This window comes from Hyla sarda, chromosome 4 (assembly GCF_029499605.1).
Source record: "Hyla sarda isolate aHylSar1 chromosome 4, aHylSar1.hap1, whole genome shotgun sequence".
In the NCBI taxonomy this organism is placed as follows: Eukaryota; Metazoa; Chordata; class Amphibia; order Anura; family Hylidae; genus Hyla; species Hyla sarda.
Window position 1 is genome coordinate 34715793 of NC_079192.1, and position 18528 is coordinate 34734320.

The 18528-nt window shown below is 44.5% G+C and overlaps 1 protein-coding gene across 3 annotated transcripts in view; it reads right to left on the reverse strand.

The window, feature by feature from the left end:
• DNM2 (dynamin 2) overlaps window positions 1-18528 on the reverse strand; it is a 91947-nt gene that overhangs the window by 20309 nt on the left and 53110 nt on the right. For 2 of the 3 annotated variants that reach the window (XM_056570513.1, XM_056570511.1), the window contains exons 13-20: window positions 15772-15823; window positions 15209-15220; window positions 10461-10574; window positions 9244-9353; window positions 7098-7209; window positions 4668-4832; window positions 4257-4492; window positions 1493-1741 (exon numbers count right to left, since the gene is read on the reverse strand). In XM_056570513.1, the coding sequence (XP_056426488.1) occupies window positions 1493-1741; window positions 4257-4492; window positions 4668-4832; window positions 7098-7209; window positions 9244-9353; window positions 10461-10574; window positions 15209-15220; window positions 15772-15823 (1050 nt within the window). The remainder of the gene's footprint in view (window positions 1-1492; window positions 1742-4256; window positions 4493-4667; window positions 4833-7097; window positions 7210-9243; window positions 9354-10460; window positions 10575-15208; window positions 15221-15771; window positions 15824-18528) is intronic. The other variant, XM_056570512.1, reaches the window with a different exon arrangement.

Sequence of the window (18528 nt, forward strand, 5' to 3'; positions counted from 1 at the left end):
CAGGATCAGTACAGGATAAGTAATGTAATGTATGTACACAGTGACCCCACCAGCAGAATAGTGAGTACAGCTCTGGGGTATAATACAGGATATAACTCAGGATCAGTACAGGATAAGTAATGTAATGTATGTACACAGTGACCTCACCAGCAGAATAGTGAGTACAGCTCTGGGGTATAATACAGGATATAACTCAGGATCAGTACAGGATAAGTAATGTAATGTATGTACACAGTGACCCCACCAGAAGAATAGTGAGTACACCTCTGGAGTATAATACAGGATATAACTCAGGATCAGTACAGGATAAGTAATGTAATGTATGTACACAGTGACCTCACCAGCAGAATAGTGAGTACACCTCTGGAGTATATTACAGGATATAACTCAGGATCAGTACAGGATAAGTAATGTAATGTATGTACACAGTGACCTCACCAGCAGAATAGTGAGTACAGCTCTGGAGTATAATACAGGATATAACTCAGGATCAGTACAGGATAAGTAATGTAATGTATGTACACAGTGACCTCACCAGCAGAATAGTGAGTACAGCTCTGGAGTATAATACAGTATATAACTCAGGATCAGTACAGGATAAGTAATGTAACGTATGTACACAGTGATCTCACCAGCAGAATAGCGAGTACAGCTCTGGAGTATATTACAGTATATAACTCAGAGGATCGGTAGATGATAGTGTAATGTATACTGTGACTCCTCTGTTTAAGATTATATTTACAGATAATCTGTCAAATGTTGAGCATATACTTTAAGTCTTACACTACAAATTACTTCCGCTGTGCAGTGTACTAGTCAGTAGAGTGTAGAGACTGTGCTGAATACTCTATATATAAGTGTTCCTTAAAGGGGTATTCCAGGATTTGTTTTTTATTTGACTGTAAAATTTGTGTAGTTCATAATATAGTGTCTGTACATATGTTTGATGGCTGGTTTTGCAATTCTTATGTGATCTTTGCTTATTTTTTTACAGCCTAAAAAATAGTGTTTTTTCAGGTTTTCCCAGGTTGTAGTGGGGCCCGAGACATTACATCACTGGTCAGGTGTTGAAAGGAGCATGTCTGCTTTAATTGGTAGAGCGACCACTGGGTGGGGGAGAGATTATTCTCCACAGGGCTGCTCAGGCGTGCTGCAAAGAGTGGGGTGGCTGATGTGTGGGAGGGAGAAAAGTGACCTCACTGTCACAAACAAGGAATCATGGGACTTTTAGTTGGAGAGTGGGAACTCCAACAGGAAATAGCCATTCCACAAAAAGAAAGCAGCAGTGTCTGTGTGTATATTTATCTAAATATCAATCACAGTAATTATGATTTTATGATGTAAAGAGTCACAGATCAGCAGCAGTCGCTAAGTGTAGATCATTCATCTACAGAGATACAACACTGCAACACGTTCATTGCCCAAGGTTCACATTGTCTATACATTACCATCATTAAAATTCAGCATGCAAAACAAGGGGGAGGTTTCTTACCTGGGCACACCGGGGGGTACACCTGGGGGTATACGAGCTGGCCGGGATGGGATCTGTGGAGGTGCAGAGAATGGGTCATTGCTAGCATTAGGGAAAGCAGCCGCAGGTCCTGGGCGGGATGGGATGGGTGGATATGCAGCGCCTCCTGCTGGTACAGGGATAAGCGGGGGCCCAGGAGTTGGGCCCCTCACTGCAGGCGGGCGGCTTGGAGGCATGATGGTGGAAATTGGTCTCCTCTGTACATTTGGACTGGGGAGAAAAAAATTAAATAAAAATATTTGAGTGCACCATAAGAAAAGCAACATATCCTGATACAGTGTAATGCTGTCATGTGATCATCACTGTATCATGTGACAAGAGGCCCCTGTGCAGATATCAGTCAATGATACCATGGCAACCCCAGAGCAAGCGTAACATTCATATGACAGCAGGGCAGGAGACTGGGAGGAAATCACAACATGGTGAATAGTAGAAGATGATCTATGCTTCAGCCTTACAATTTAGCAGAGAACGCCTAATAAATCAAAGGTCTACAATGTTTTTACAAGAGCTCTGCTTGCTGTTGATTAAGGAGAATATTTATAGGTTATATTCAAGGGATAGATAACTGTGCTGGTCGTCATACACTGGACAATACGTGATCAATTGTGTTTTAAATAATCTATATTGATCTAGAAGTAGATCAATATATATTCTACATTCTATATGCCTACTTGTTTAGCATTTGGATTGATTATAATTATATATATATATATATATATATATATATATATATATACACATACACATATATATACACACACACACATACATATATACTGTTCTTTTTTCTGTAAATACTTTCTAAAATATTAGTGAGTAAAACCTCCAAGAGACACAGAGTCTACTGCTATGTCCCTTCACTTTGGTGCAGGTATTTTGATGCCCCCTCCTGCCCCAAGCAGCAGCATTACCTACAGGTATTATTGTGTGTTTGTTCCATTTCAGTCTGGTCTACCATCCTCTATTCTAGTGTTTCCCAGTCAGGGTGCCTCCAGCTGTTGCAAAACTACAACTCCCAGCATGCCCGGACAGCCAAAGGCTGTCCAGGTATGCCGGGAGTTGTGGTTTGCAACAACTGGAGGCACCCTGGTTGGGAAATACCTTTGGCTGTCCATGCATGCTGGGAGTTGTGGTTTGCAACAGCTGGAGGCACCCTGGTTGGGAAATACCTTTGACTGTCCATGCATGCTGGGAGTTGTGGTTTGCAACAGCTGGAGGTACACTGGATGGGAAACAACCTTGGCTGTCCATGCATTCTGGGAGTTGTAGTTTTGCGACAGCTGGAGGCACCCTGGTTGGGTAACACCTTTGGCTGTCCATGCATTCTGGGAGTTGTAGTTTTGCGACAGCTGGAGGCACCCTGGTTAGGAAACACTGCTGTATTCTAAAAGTCTCTTTGTTTGGTTATGTAACATTACAGGCTATGTATTTTTGAGCTGTTTGTATTAGGACTTTCTCCTGCCTTTTAATGGGACTATGTTCACTTTCAGTACTGGATAATCACTACTTACCTGCTGTGGTTTCTATTCCATCAATTCTTCTTTATGTACCAACTAGTACAGTGGTCCCTCAACATACCATGGTAATCCGTTCCAAATGAACCATCATTTGTTGAAACCATTGTATGTTGAGGGATCCGTGCAATGTAAAGTATAGGAAGCTGTACTCACCTGTCCCCGCCGCTCCGGACCCGTCACCGCTGCCCTGTCACCGCGTCCCCGGGGTGTCCCCGATGCTCCGGACATCTCTGCTTCCCTGGGATCCTCGCTCTCAGTCGTCGTCATCACGTCACTACGCACGCTGCTCCTATTGGATGACGTGCGTGCGACGTGATGATGACGAAGGAGAACGCAGACGATGTAGAGGATCCCGAAGAGGATGCGCCGGAGCCCCGAGGACAGGTAAGTGACCATCACCGGAGCACACGGGGCACCGTAAACGGCTATCCGGTGTCAGCTGAAGCAGTCTGCGCTGCCGGATAGCCGTTTATGCGATGGCCCCGACATACAAAAGCATCGTATGTTGATGCTGCCTCTGAGAGGCCATCGTATGTTGAAATGATCGTATGTCGGGGCCATCGTAGGTCGGGGGGTCACTGTATACTTATTGAAGGGCCTATGAGTAATATTCATAGTATTGTCCTGGATTTTTGTTGCATAGTTGGGATCGTTTTTGGGCCATTGTGGAGGAAGGTGTGTTTTTTTTTTTTTTTGCGTGTAATTTTTTTTCCCCATCTACCAAAAATTGTTAAAGGGGTACTCCGCCCCAAGACATCTTATCCCCTATCCAAAGGATAGGGGATTAGATGTCTGATTGTGGGGGGTCCCGCCGTGTGGGACCTACGCTATCTCGGCTACGGCACCCCAGACATCCGGGTGCAGGGAGCGAACTTCGCTGGATAACTGGCGATGGGGGGCGAAGGCTTGTGACGTCACCGCAACGCCCCCTCAATGCAAAGGGGGCGTGGTTGTGAGGTCATGAGCGTGGCCGTGACATCACGAGCCTCCAGCGCTGCACCCGACACTAAAAACGAATGCCGGGTTCAGCAGGGAGATCAAGGGGGGTCCCCGGTGGATAGGGGATAAGATATCTATGGGCAGAGTACTCCTTTAAAATCGAATAAAAATGATCTGATTTAAAACAACAACAAAAACAAAACAACAAACAAAATGAGATGAGCTTCGTAACCCAGCAGCTGCGACTAAGGCTCCATAGTACCGACCTGTGCCCACTGGAGGAGTTCTGCAGCCAGGTGTCGTCCACGGGTGGGGGGACAGGGGTGGAGATAGTGCTAGTGGTGATGTCACCAATGATATTCAGGGACTCCTTCAGTGCATGGTACATCTTGAGCATCTCGTCTCGTCGCTGGGCCTGGTCCGCTGACTCCTCCATGAGGCTGTTCTGGTCGGTGGAAGAGTAGAGATACGCCAGGAGCTCCGAGTGAATGAAATCCTTTGCCTGTAAAAGAAAGCAAATTACCTACTGAGTCACGACACCGCCCCCCACAGGTCGCTAACAAACCAGCAGGATGCCATATTGTCTTTCTGACGACACAGCTGACACCATCGGAGTACATATGAATAAGGGGCGTCTTACTCATGTTCATCAGCCCAGGCTGTCACGGGGAACTCACGTTATTTATCATGAGGTGCATTATGGTCTTTGGCATGAGATCCCGGATGGACTTGTTAACAATTGCCATGTAGGAGTCCACCAGGTTTCGGATGGTTTCCACTTGTCTCTCCAGCTGAGGATCCATAGAGAAGGTATTTTCCTGGACGTCATCTTCATTATCCGTCTAAGGGTCAAATAAAAAAACTAGTAGATGTACTTAACCCCTTAAGGACTCAGCCCATTTTTACATTTTCATTTTTTCCTCCTCGCCTTCTAAAAATCATATCTCTTTTATATTTTCATCCACAGACTAGTATGAGGGCTTGTTTTTTGCGCGACCAGTTGTCCTTTGTAATGACATAACTCATTATATCATAAAATGTATGGCGCAACCAAAAAACACTATTTTTGTGGGGAAATTAAAACGAAAAACGCAATTTTGCAAGGTTTCGTTTTCACGCCGTACAATTTATGGTAAAAATGACATGTGTTCTTTACTCTGAGGGTCAATACGATTAAAATGATACCCATTATTATATACTTTTTTATTATTGTTGCGCTTAAAAAAAATCACAAACTTTTTAACCAAATTAGTACGTTTATAATCCCTTTATTTTGATGACCTCTAACTTTTTTATTTTTCCGTATAAGCGGCGGTATGGGGGCTCATTGTTTGCGCCATGATCTGTACTTTTTTTTGATACCACATTTGCATATGAAAAACTTTTAATAAATTTTTTATAATTTTTTTCATATAAAATGTATTAAAAAAGTAGAATTTTGGACTTTTTTTTTCGTTCACGCCGTTCACCGTACGGGATCATTAACATTTTATTTTAATAGTTCGGACATTTAGGCACGCGGCGATGCCAAATATGTCTATAAAATTTATTTTTTACGCTTTTTGGGGGTAAAATAGGAAAAAAACGGACGTTTTACTTTTTTATTGGGGGAGGGGATTTTTCACTTTTTTTTTTACTTTTAAATTTTTTTTTTTACACTTGAATAGTCCCCATAGGGGTCTATTCATAGCAATACCATGATTGCTAATACTGATCTGTTCTATGTATAGGACATAGAACAGATCAGTATTATCGGTCATCTTCTGCTCTGGTCTGCTCGATCACAGACCAGAGCAGGAGACGCCGGGAGCCGGACGGAGGAAGGAGAGGGGACCTCCGTGCGGCGTTCTGAATGATCGGATCCCCGCAGCAGCGCTGCGGGCGATCCGATCATTCATTGAAATCGCGCACTGCCGCAGATGCCGGGATCTGTATTGATCCCGGCACCTGAGGGGTTAATGGCGGACGCCCGCGAGATCGCGGGCGTCGGCCATTGCCAGCGGGTCCCTTGCTGCGATCAGCAGCCGGGATCAGCCGCGCATGACACTGGCATCGCTCCGATGCCCGCAGTTATGCACAGTACGTAAATGTACGTCCTGGTGTGTTAAGTACCACCGCACCAGGACGTACATTTACGTCCTGCGTCCTTAACTTTCTGGCACCAGTTGATTTAAAAGAAAATGCTTTCCAGTGGAGTACCCCTTTAAGGACCCCCTATACAATATCACCATAAGCCAGTGTTTCCTAACCAGGGTGCCTCCAGATGTTGCAAAACTACAACTCCCAGCATGCCCGGACAGCCGAAGGCAGTAAAGAGAGCCATCCATACTACTCCCGGTATCTCACTTGTGGACAGCAGGGCATCCATACTACTTGTGTATGTCACATGACTATAAAAGGCATCTATACTACTACTTTTAGTTTATGCCACATGGCAAGGCTGAACATTTATGTTTTGGGCAGCAAAGGGTTAAAGGGTTACTCCGGTGGAAAACTTACTTTATTTTTTTTTTTTAAATGAACTGGTGCCAGAATGTAAATTACTTCTATTAAAAAAAAAATCCTTCCAGTACTTATTAGCAGATGTATGCTACTGAGGAAATTCTTTGCTTTTTGAATTTCTTTTTTGTCGTGTCCACAGTGCTCTGTGTCCGTGTCGGGAACTGTCCAGAGTAGGATAGGTTTGCTATGAGGATTTTCTCCTGCTCTGGACAGTTCCTGACACGGACAGAGGTGTCAGCAGAGAGCACTGTGGACAAGACAAAAAATAAATTCAAAAAGAAGAGAATTTCCTCTGTAGTATACAGCTGCTAAAAAGTACTGGAAGGATAAAGATTTTTTTTTTTAAATAGAAGTAATTTACAAATCTGTTTAACTTCATGGCAAAAAAAAAAAAAAGTTTTCCACCGGAGTAACCATTAAGCAGTAAGCCAGACAGCTCTGACGCAGACTTATCCCTCAGAGAACAGAAGAGTTGGGCGTGGAGGGTAGGGAGCCCCATACACCTTATAGCCGGCCGAACCTGGGTTTTCTGGGCACCTCCAGGATGCAAATCCAGCCATTTCTGTGGCCGTCACATCATAATATTTAGACAAGATGGAACCAACCTGGTCTTTTTCAGGGTAGACACCAGCTCGGAGGAAAGAGGCTTTCCAGCTGTCCACATCCTCCTGGGAGTCACAGGCCAGTTCTATCTGACGCAGGTCCTTATATACGTTCCTGGAATGACAGCAGAGGAAGGAAATCAATTTATTGTCTTTATTAATGTATAAGAAAGGGCCTTCTGTTCCTTTATACATGAACCCCCTACTGACCACTTACACATGCCCCCCTGCTAACCAAAGACACCAAAAGACGAACCAACACAGCAATGCACACGAGCACATCAGTATGTGTAGGAGCTGTACACAAAAAAAAAAAAAGGAGCAAAAAAATCTTTTTATACCTTTTCTTTTTTTAATAAGACTATTTGCAATTTTTCTCTTTTCTCTGGCTACAAAGCTGGGTATAATCTTGTAAAGGGGTACTCCGGTGGAAAACCTTTTTTTTTTAAATTTTTTTTTTTTTTTTTTTAATGAACTGGTGCAAGAAAGTTAAACAGATTTGTATATTACTTCTATTAACAAATATTTATCATTCCAGCACTTATTAGCAGCTGTATGCTACAGTGGAAATTTTTTGCTTTTTTTTTGGTCTTGTCCACAGTGCTCTCGCTGAAATTCAAAAAAACAAAAAAAAAATTCCCTCTGTAGCATACAGCTGCTAAAAAGTACTGGAAGGATAAAGATTTTTTTTTATTACAAGTAATTTACAAATCTGTCTGACACCAGTTCATTTACAAATAAAATATTTTTTTCCCACCGGAGTACCCCTTTAAGGGGTTCTTCAACCTTACAAAATTGATAGCGTATCTTCAGATTGGCAGGGGGGGGGGGGGCAATGCTGCAGCCTCTTCAGTGCCGACTTCTGCTCTTCTTTGCACCACCATACTACTAGTGGTGGCAGCACAAGGTACTGCAGCATTGTTCCTTCCATTCAAGTGAATGTTACTAATAATATGGCCATGCAAGGACAAGCAGAAGCAGTCACGGGCGCCGCGGCCCCTTTCACAAAGAGGTTGGAAGTCAGACCCCCCCCACCCCCCCACCAATCTAACACTGATGGCTGAGCATCAATTCTGTAAGGCTGGAGAACCCCATTCACATACACTTTTTTTCTTTCGTCTTAAATGGGCACTGCCACTTGAAGACTTTTGATCGATTGGGGTCTCATTGCTAAGCCCCGCTCCCATTAGGAGAACGAGCGAGGATAAGAGTGCGGCACTAATGCTTGGCTCTTAGAGATCTTTGTCTCGCTGCCCCATAGACTTATAATGCAGCGAGACAAAAGATCGTTGAGAGTCAGGAAGTAAAGAGCCCTGCTGTGAGAAGAGAGAATCCTTCCATATGTCTCCCTGTAGATAGGTGGCTCAGTGGTTAGCACTGTTGCCTTGCAGAACCGGAGTCCTAAGGTTTAATTCCCACCTTGGACAACATCTGCATGGAGTTTGTATGTTCTCCCTGGGTTTCCTCTCACACTGATAGATGAATTTAGACTTGGGAGCCCCAATGGGAATAGGGACCAATATGTGCGTTATATAATCTGTGCACGTTATATAAATAATCATAATTAGAGATTAGCGAATTTACAGTAAATTCGATTCGTCACGAACTTCTCGGCTCGGCAGTTGATGACTTTTCCTGCATAAATTAGTTCAGCTTTCCGGTGGGCTGGAAAAGGTGGATACAGTCCTAGGAAAGAGTCTCCTAGGACTGTATCCACCTTTTCCAGCACACCGGAGCACCTGAAGGCTGAACTAATTTACGCAGGAAAAGTCATCAACTGCCGAGCCGAGAAGTTCGTGATGAATCGAATTTACTGTAAGTTCGCTCATCTCTAATCATAATGTATTATCAATAATAAATGTATTATTAATAATAATAAATGTATTATTAATAATAATCAAAAAATTATTATTATACATTTTTTTATTATTATTTTTATTTTATTATTGTTTTTTTATTATATTTTTATTATTATTATTTTTTATTATTTTTTACTATTCATTTTTTATAATTTTTTTTATTTATTATCCTTTTTATTATTATTAATTATAATAAAAATAAAAATAAATAATAATAAAAAAATAATAATAATATCATCATCATCATCATCATCATCAATCATCATCATCGCTCCTCTACCATTACTCACCGCTGTTCGGTGTTGAAAATGGCAAAGATGTGTTTGTTGGACATGAAGCCCTTCTCTATGTCTCTGATCTTCAGGTTGTCCAGAGGCAGCATGTACTTCTTCTCTTTCTCCTGCAGGGGGGGGGGGGGAGCAGCGGTCACTGCGTGATCCAAACGGACAGGAAACACACTGGCACAGATGTGACGGCGCCGAACACTATGAAGCCTTATTGTTCCTTGGCGGCGCAGGAGCGGGGGCGAGTGTTACAGATTGGGGTGTTTAATGTGGATTTGTGATGTAAATGGTGCGTTAAACTAAAAAAAAAAAAAAACTTTTTGCCATTGGGTGGTGGAGGGGTCGTATGTTCCTCAGTAGGAGCTTGCCCGGAGCGCCAGGGGTTAAAGGAAAAAGGAGCATATGTTTCGGCTGGAGATGAAACATCTGGAACAGTTTAAGTGTCTGGGAGGATTTTTTGGCCTGTGAAGGGTGATGGAGGCAGAGAGGGCCCCCCCAACGGCCTCCTTAACCCCTCCTCTCTCACTTCCTGCATAGCCGCAAATGTGTTCCCGAGGCTCAGAGCATTTCGATGCCACGTCACGGGCAGCCTGGACGACCCTGCAGCCGCTCTCGCTCCCATCCATTCTCACTTGGCTTTTGGGACGACTGGTAAGATCTGCACCCCGGGGTGGGTGGGCATTAATAATGGTGACGGTGGGGAGGTCTAGTAATTGTGGAATAGAATGGAACGGGGGCATATGTTTTAAGTTATAGCAGTTTTTCCCCAGCCAGTGCGCCTCCGCCTGTTGCAAAACTACAACTCCCAGCATGCCCGGACAGCCGAAGGCTGTCCGGGCATGCTGGGAGTTGTAGTTTTGCAACAGGCGGAGGCACTCTAGTTGGGAAACACTGTGTTAAATAGTCGGCGATGCGACTATTGTCTATATAACCATGGTACGGACGTGAAGATGAAGACCACTATGGCTGTCCCCGTTCTCCCAGTGTTCAGACTACGTGTTCGTTGGACACAGAACGTGAACAGTAGTCTACACACTGGTTAAACTGGGACGGACAAACCCGCGCAGAGGACACCACCACCACGAAGATGCATTACTGTGTATGTGTATACATGTTGTATCGGTGATAGAAACCATATGTACCAAATAAAGTTTTACCCCCCCCCCTTACCACCACCGCTTTGCGTCTTTATTTATTTATTTTTTCATTTTTATATTTTTTACCTCTTCATCCTTATACCAGGACAAGGACTCGGCCGTCAGCACGAACCAGTACTCCTTGGAGCCTCCTTTCATGATACTTATATTATTGATGGTTAACCAGCCTCTTCTGATGACCTGCGAAGAGAGAAAAAAAAAGGGGGGAGGGAAAAAAAAAATATATATAGAAGATTTGGGGGGGTGGGGGATGGGAAGAAAAGGAAACAAAGACAGGCCCAACCATAAGGTGGGGGGGGGGGTCCCCCCTGCTGTGGTTGAGGGGGCAGGCTGCTACCTCGCTTTTTTAAACACAAAAGGCTGTGGGACGCGGGCGGCCATTTTGTCGTATACCTGCAGACCTGAAGTATGCATGCAGTGAGTGATGGGGGGGGGGGGGCGCTGATGTCATGGTTCTCCGTATATGCCAGCGTGGCTGGTCTTTGGTATTTTTTTGTGCACATTTTTTTTTCTTTCCAAATTGAAAAAAAATAAAAATAAAAATAAATTTAAAATAAAAATACGTCCTGAAAACAGGTAAGTTGTCCTATGCCACATACAGGACACATATGTAGCGTATATCAATGTTTTTTAATCTGGGACTCACCCTCTGTAGCAAAACTACAATTCCCATCATGCTCGGACTGTCTTAGGGCATTGTTTTCCAAACAGCGTGTCTCCAGCTGTTGCAAAACTACAATTCCCATCATGCTCGGACTGTCTTAGGGCATTGTTTTCCAAACAGCGTGTCTCCAGCTGTTGCAAAACTACAATTCCCATCATGCTCGGACTGTCTTAGGGTATTGTTTTCCAAACAGCGCGTCTCCAGCTGTTGCAAAACTACAACTCCCAGCATGCCCAGACAGCCTTCGGCTGTCTGGGCATGCTGGGAGTTGTAGTTTTGCAACAGCTGGAGACACGCTGTTTGGAAAATGCTGGCCTAAGGCCACAGCAGGTTGGAGAGCACTAGTGTATATAGTGGGGGGTCATACAGGTAACATGACAAGAGGCCTCTTTACCCAATCAGAATTCAGCTTTCTAAAGAGCAAACGTCATCTCTGATTGGCCGCCCAGTCTGGACCTATGATATAAGTTATATTCCGTTGGGAAAGCTGGATGAGCACAAACATGGCTGCCATGACAGCCCCTGTAAGAGCTGTGAACAACCTTTCCCAGAATCCTGAATGGCAAGTATGACTGATAAAATAATATCAGGGTGAGGAGTCACTCTACATAGCTTGGCCTAGCAGAGTCTGGGAAAGATGGGTTTCCCAAAAAATAATAAATAAAATAAATAAGCTCGGACAAATAAGTGGATACCCAGCTTTCCCAGAGGGTCCTTTTGCCGCTTGTACATAGAGACAAGACTAGTTATGATGGCCGCCTTGCAACGTGGCACTTACCTTGTGTCGTCCTATGAACTGTATCAGTCAACCATTGCAAAGGAGCAGATATAAAGCAGCCACCCCCCGTATGTCCGTAGGTGACGGGATCGCTTTGCCAAACCTGTAAAGCCACCGAGCGTGGCAAACTGAAGCGTACATACCGACCCCCAAGAACAAAAGCAAGCACAGGGCTATTGTTATATATTACTGGGATGCCAACCAGTAGAGGATATAAAATCCACACCACCCGACACCGTGCCCGTCTCATTGCACCTGCACCTTGAACGTATGGCCATTTTCACATACGTTCAGAATAGAGAATCGCCGGATAGGCTCGCAGTGTCCATGCAGGACATTGCCCGTTTGATTGGCAGAGTGATGGCGTACAGTAAACCCAAGGGGACACAAGACAGGGGGAAAAAAAAAGCTGCAGATTCTGATTTCAAAATTTGCAATAAAGACAAAACCATTCCTTGGCCACCGAAAAGGAAACCACACGAGTAAAATAAAATAAATAATAGTTATTAACGCAATGACTGCCATTCGATTTTATATCTTTGGCAATGCTGCCCCTAGTGGTGACTGCAGGTAGCTAGAATTTTATAATTTTATAACCTAGTGTTTCCCAACCAGGGTGCCTCCAGCTGTTGCAAAACTTCAACTCCCAGCATGCCCGGACAGCCAAAGGCTGTCCGGGCATGCTGGGAGCTGTAGTTTTGCAACAGCTGGAGGCACGCCGGTTGGAAAACACTCATGTAATGTAATTTTGTAAAAGAGGGAATTAAAGGGGTAACAGTGGTGAGGCTCTTAAAGGGGGTACTCCACTGGTAATCGTTCGGAACTAAATGTTGTGAACGCTTTTTTTTTTTTTTTTTGCGAGGCAGGGGTCGGCCACACCCCCTTGTGACATCATGGCCATGCCCCCTCAAAGCAAGTCTATGGAAGGGGATGTGAAGGCCGTACCGCCCCCTCCCATTGACTTGCATTGAGGGGGTGTGGTCATGATGCCACGAGGGGGCGTAGCCGGCCCCCCGCAGTGCGAAAAGAGCGTTTGGAACATTTAGTTCCGAACACTAAAAGGGATTCTCCACTGGAAAACATTATTTTTGTTAAATCAACTGGTGCCAGAAAGTTAAACAGATTTGTAAATCCCTTCTATTAAAAAATGTTTTTAATCCTTCCAGTACTTATCGGCTGTTATGAGCCACAGGAAGTTCTTTTTTTTTTTTTTCTCCTTTCTGTCTGACTACAGTGCTCTCTGCTGACACATCTGTTTATTTTAGGAACTGTCCAGAGCAGGATAGGTTTTCTATGGGGATTTGCTCCTGCTCTGGACAGTTCCTAAAATGGACAGAGGTGTCAGCAGAGAGCACTATGGTCAGGCAGAAAGAAAAAATCAAAGAGAAAAGAACTTCCTGTGGATCATAACTGCAGCTGATAAGTACTGGAAGGATTAAGATTTTTTTTAATATAAGTAATTTACAAATCGGTTTAACTTTCTGGCACCAGTTGATTTAAAAAAAAAAAAAAAAAAGTTTTCCAGTGGAGTACCCCTTTAAACAGAATACTACTACTCATCCTCCTCCAGCACACAATCCTAGTATGCGGTCTCCCATGTCCTAATTTGCCATGTACTTGACTTGGCATATGGCTAGAGATGAGCGAATTTACAGTAAATTCGATTCGTCACGAACTTCTCGGCTCGGCAGTTGATGAATTATCCTGCATAAATTAATTCAGCTTTCAGGTGCTCCGGTGGGCTGAAAAAGGTGGATACAGTCCTAGGAGACTCTTTCCTAGGACTGTATCCACCTTTTCCAGCCCACCGGAGCACCTGAAGGCTGAACTAATTTATGCAGGATAAGTCATCAACTGCCGAGCCGAGAAGTTCGTGACGAATCGAATTTACTGTAAATTCGCTCATCTCTACATATGGCCATTCATAGCGTATCCACAAGATATGCCATAAATATCCGACAGGTGCGGGTCCCACCTATCCCAAGGGTCCCCCTGGCCCCCTAGTAGCCGCCACTGGAGGCAGTCAGGAAGCTGAAAAAATAGCCATGGTGCCCTTTTTCACAGTTTGCATGACTTCTGAATTACATAAGCAGTGTAGCTCACAGTGCCGCGCGGTTTACGCAGCTTTCATCAAGGTCAATAAGAGTTACATAAAGTCCATAACACAGTTCAGTTGTTGTCAGCTTCCAGACTACCTCCAGAAGACCACACCAGGCCGGTGACCCTTGATCTGAAGAAGGGTGCAGGGAGAACCCTATCTATGGGCATTTATGATCTATCCTGTGGACACTTAGTAAAAGCCCAGATGGGATTACCGCTTCAGGGTATGTTCACATGTGCGAGATCTAAAGCTAACTTCTCGCTGTGGGTTTGAGCCTCTGCAGCAGAAAATCTGCAGCAGATTATATCGGAGACCCGGATGTGTGAACATACCAGAAGATAATATATTGTACCAGTTTTACAGGAGATGGTAAAAAGCACTGTCCAGGGATAGGACAACATGGCTGCTTTCTTATAGAAACAGCGCCACACTGTGCACAGGTTGTGTGCGGTATTGCAGCAGCAAAGTGGAACTGAAGTGAATAGGATTGATATGCTATAGCACATACAAACCGTAGACAGGTGGGGCACTAAAAAAAGCAGACATGTTTTTCGAATTTTGGACAAGCCCTTTTACCATGGCCAGCAGGAGGTAACATGACAGGGACGACAGATTTGGCAGTGAGAGAGGAGCCGGATAGTGAGCATTAATCTGCACTGTTACTAGTTTTTTTTTTTTAAATGAACTGTTGCCAGAAAGTTAAACAGATTTGTAAATTACTTCTATTAAAAAATCTTAACCCTTCCAGTACTTATTAGCTGCTGAATACTACAGTGGAAGTTCCTTTTCTTTTTAAATTTCCTTTCTGTCTGACACCTCTGTCCATGTCAGGAACTGTCCGGAGCAGGATAGGTTTGCTATGGGGGGGGATTTGTTCCTGCTCTGGACAATTCCTGACATGGACAGAGGTGTCAGCAGAGAGCACTGTGGTCAGACAAAGGAAATTCAAAAATAAAATAACTTCCTCTGTAGTATACAGCAGCTGATAAGTACTGGAAGGATTAAGATTTTTAAATAGAAGTAATTTACAAATCTGTTTAACTTTCTGGAGCCAGTTGATATATAAAAAATTAAATAAATTAATTTAAAAAAAAAAGGTTCTCACTGAAGTACCCCTTTTAGTGTGGCCCTAGAATGGACTGCATCAGAGGTTCTCATGGAATAGTGGGGTGCCCACTACTGTTGTATGGGAACCCTCTGTCTCAGTGGTCGCCATGGTTTCCGTTTCTTCCTGGCCGAGGCATGGTCACTGACACGCAGCAAGTACTTACCAAGATCTCTCCCTGGGTTAAGTATAGCAGGAGGAGTCACAAGATTAAGGTGACGCAGGAGCACAGTAAAGGAGGGAAGAATGGATTTTATGACCAGAGAGTTATGGAGGAGGGGACATAAATGGAGGAGTACATACAGAATGGAACAGCAGCGAAAAGAAGAGGAGGAAGAGGGGGAGAAAATTACATGCAATTAATATCCAGTTAATAGTAAAAATCCCATCAACCCCAAAACAACAACAACAAAGTCAGTGCAAAATTATGTGTCCATGCGAAATGTAACATCACAGACGCACATGCATGGTGGGGAGAAGAGACAGGACAGAGTGTCAGCGGGACAGTACGGCTCCAGCGTCTCCTTAGTACCTCCTACACAGTCCCCGCTCTCCAGGCACGACGGTATAAATCTACACTACAGATCCCAGCATGTTATGGCGGAGACAGGCTGGGAGTTGTAGTACAAGAAGGGAATGGGATTATTGTGGGTGCCGATGTGGTTTAGGGACCTGGTCCGGAGGGTGTCTGCCTGGTTACTGCAGGAGGTTCTGGTACTGGACAATTACCTGGTTGGGAACGGCCCTCTTCTTGTTCAGCTGGGTGCTCCTCTGCTGTGCGCTGCAAAGAAGAGAGAGAGTAGAGGGTTAATATAATGACAGGAGCTAGTTATGGGGGACTACAGTACTGACCGCTTATACTCAGCATCGTTGTGGTCTGATGTCTGTATACCATGACCCATTCAAGGAGTATTCTAGTGTCCCAAAAAACTTAAAGGGGTACTCCACTGGCCAGCGTTTAGAAGTTAAAGGGGTACTCCACTGGCCAGCGTTTAAAAGTTAAAGGGGTACTCCACTGATCAGCGTTTAAAAGTTAAAGGGGTACTCCACTGGCCAGCGTTTAGAAGTTAAAGGGGTACTCCACTGGCCAGCGTTTAGAAGTTAAAGGGGTACTCCACTGGCCAGCGTTTAAAAGTTAAAGGGGTACTCCACTGATCAGCGTTTAAAACTTAAAGGGGTACTCCACTGGCCAGCGTTTAGAAGTTAAAGGGGTACTCCACTGGCCAGCGTTTAGAAGTTAAAGGGGTACTCCACTGGCCAGCGTTTAGAAGTTAAAGGGGTACTCCACTGGCCAGCATTTAGAAGTTAAAGGGGTACTCCACTGGCCAGCGTTTAGAAGGTAAAGGGGTACTCCACAGGAAAACATTTTTTTTTTTTTAAATCAACTGGTGCCAGAAAGTTAAACAGATTTGTAAATCACTTCTATTAAAAAAAAAAAATCTTAATCCTTCCAGTACTTATCAGCTGCTGTTATGATCCACAGGAAGTTTTTTTTCTTTTTGAATTTCTTTTCTGTCTGACCACAGTGCTCTCTGCTGACACCTCTGTCCATTTTAGGAACCGTCCAGAGCAGGAGAGGTTTTCTATGGGGATTTGCTCCTGCTCTGGACAGTTCCTAAAATGGACAGAGGTGTCAGCAGAGAGCACTGGGGTCAGGCAGAAAAATTCAAAAAAGAAAAGTGCACTTCCTGCAGAGCATACAGCAGTTGAAAAGTACTGGAAGGATTAAGACAGTTTAATAGAAGTGATTTATGAATCTGATTAACTTTTGATTTGATTTAAAATAATAAATAAAAAATAAAAGTTTTTCCAGTGGAGTACCGCTTTAATGTTCTGAACGCTGTTTTTGCTCTGCGGGGGTTGGCCACGCTCTTTGTGACATCACTGCCACGCCCCCTCAATGCAAGTCTATGGAAGGGGGCGTGACGCCCCCTCCCATAGACTTGCATTGAGGGGGCATGGCTGTGATGTCACGAAGAGCGTGGCCAACCCCCGCAGAGCAAAAACAGCGTTCAGAACATTTACTTGCGAACACTGGCCAGAGGAGTACTCCTTTAACAACATGCTGAGGCTGTAGATAAAAAGGAAAAAGGGTTGTACTTCCCAACTCCTTGACCTCCCCCCCACCACATACACACACATACACACACACACACACGTCCTGTTTCAGCCTCCATCCGGCTCCTTCTAGCCCCCCCTACCCCCCCAATCTCTTCTTCCAGCTTCCAAGAAGAGAGGTCAGAGAAGAACCTGCTTTCTCAGCCAATCACTGCCCCCAGCGGTGTCTTGTCTCCAGTGATTGGCTAAGAGGGCAGGTACTGCTCACCTCTCCCTCTTGGAAGGAGGAGGTAGTGATAAACATCGGCAGATCAGGAGATAACTTAAGCTGCGGGGGAGTAGGTAAGTATAGTTTTTTTTTTTTTCCCTTTTCTCTGCAACCCCAGCATTATATCATTTTTGGGGACACTGGGATACCCCTATACCCAGATGCAGAATCATTATTTTAATAGTGGCTGTTTCTGGTACTAAAAAAAGGGACTGTCCAGCGAAAGAAACAAACTGTGTATGGCGTCACGAACCTATAATAAAGCAACTTCCTAATACGTCATTAGCCAGAGATCTTCCATGTCAGCTGTGTCCTCCTTGCAAGCTGGGTCATCGAATCACAGGCTCTGAATGCAGAGAGCACCTTACCTCCTCCCCACTTACCTCCTGTCAGCACAGGACAATACCAGTTATATGAAGGGACAATACCAGTTATATGAAGGGACAATACCAGTTATATGAAGGGGCAGGCTGGTATTACTGGTATTTATGGCTCGTTAGATAAGGCAGCAGGGAACCAGTTCTGATAGTAATAACTACTGTAGGTTAGAACAGGCTCCCTGCTGCCTTAGGCTGGGTTCACATATGTCCGGCATGAGGCATAGTTTCCCTTCGGCAGGCATAAGAGGGAAACTGATGCTAGAACTAATCCCATTCACTTAAATAGGACAGTTTACAATAATCCAGCATCTCAATTTTGACGCCCGATGGTTGGACTGACAATGTGCATCAGTTGTTTGGCATCCGCCGACCACTGTTCCTGGATGCCGGAAAGGGGAACGCAGCAAGCGGTGCTGTCCGACATCCAGAAACAATGGTCGCCGGATGCCAAACAACTGATGCACATTGTCAATAATCAGTCATCAGTTGTGTCAAGATCTAGGCCGAGTTCAGCAATGCCAGACGTATGTAAACCCAGCCTTATGTAATGAGCAGTAATACCCGCTCTTCCCTTTCACATTACCAGTCTCAGGCTGGGTTCACACTACGTTTTCTCCCATACGGGAGCGCATACGGCAGGGGGGAGCTAAAACCTCGCGCTCCCCTATGCCTTCGTATGTGCTCCCGTATGTCATTCATTTCAATGAGCCGGCCGGAGTGAAACGTTCGGTCCGGTCGGCTCATTTTTGCGCCGTATGCGCTTTTACGACCGGACCTCAA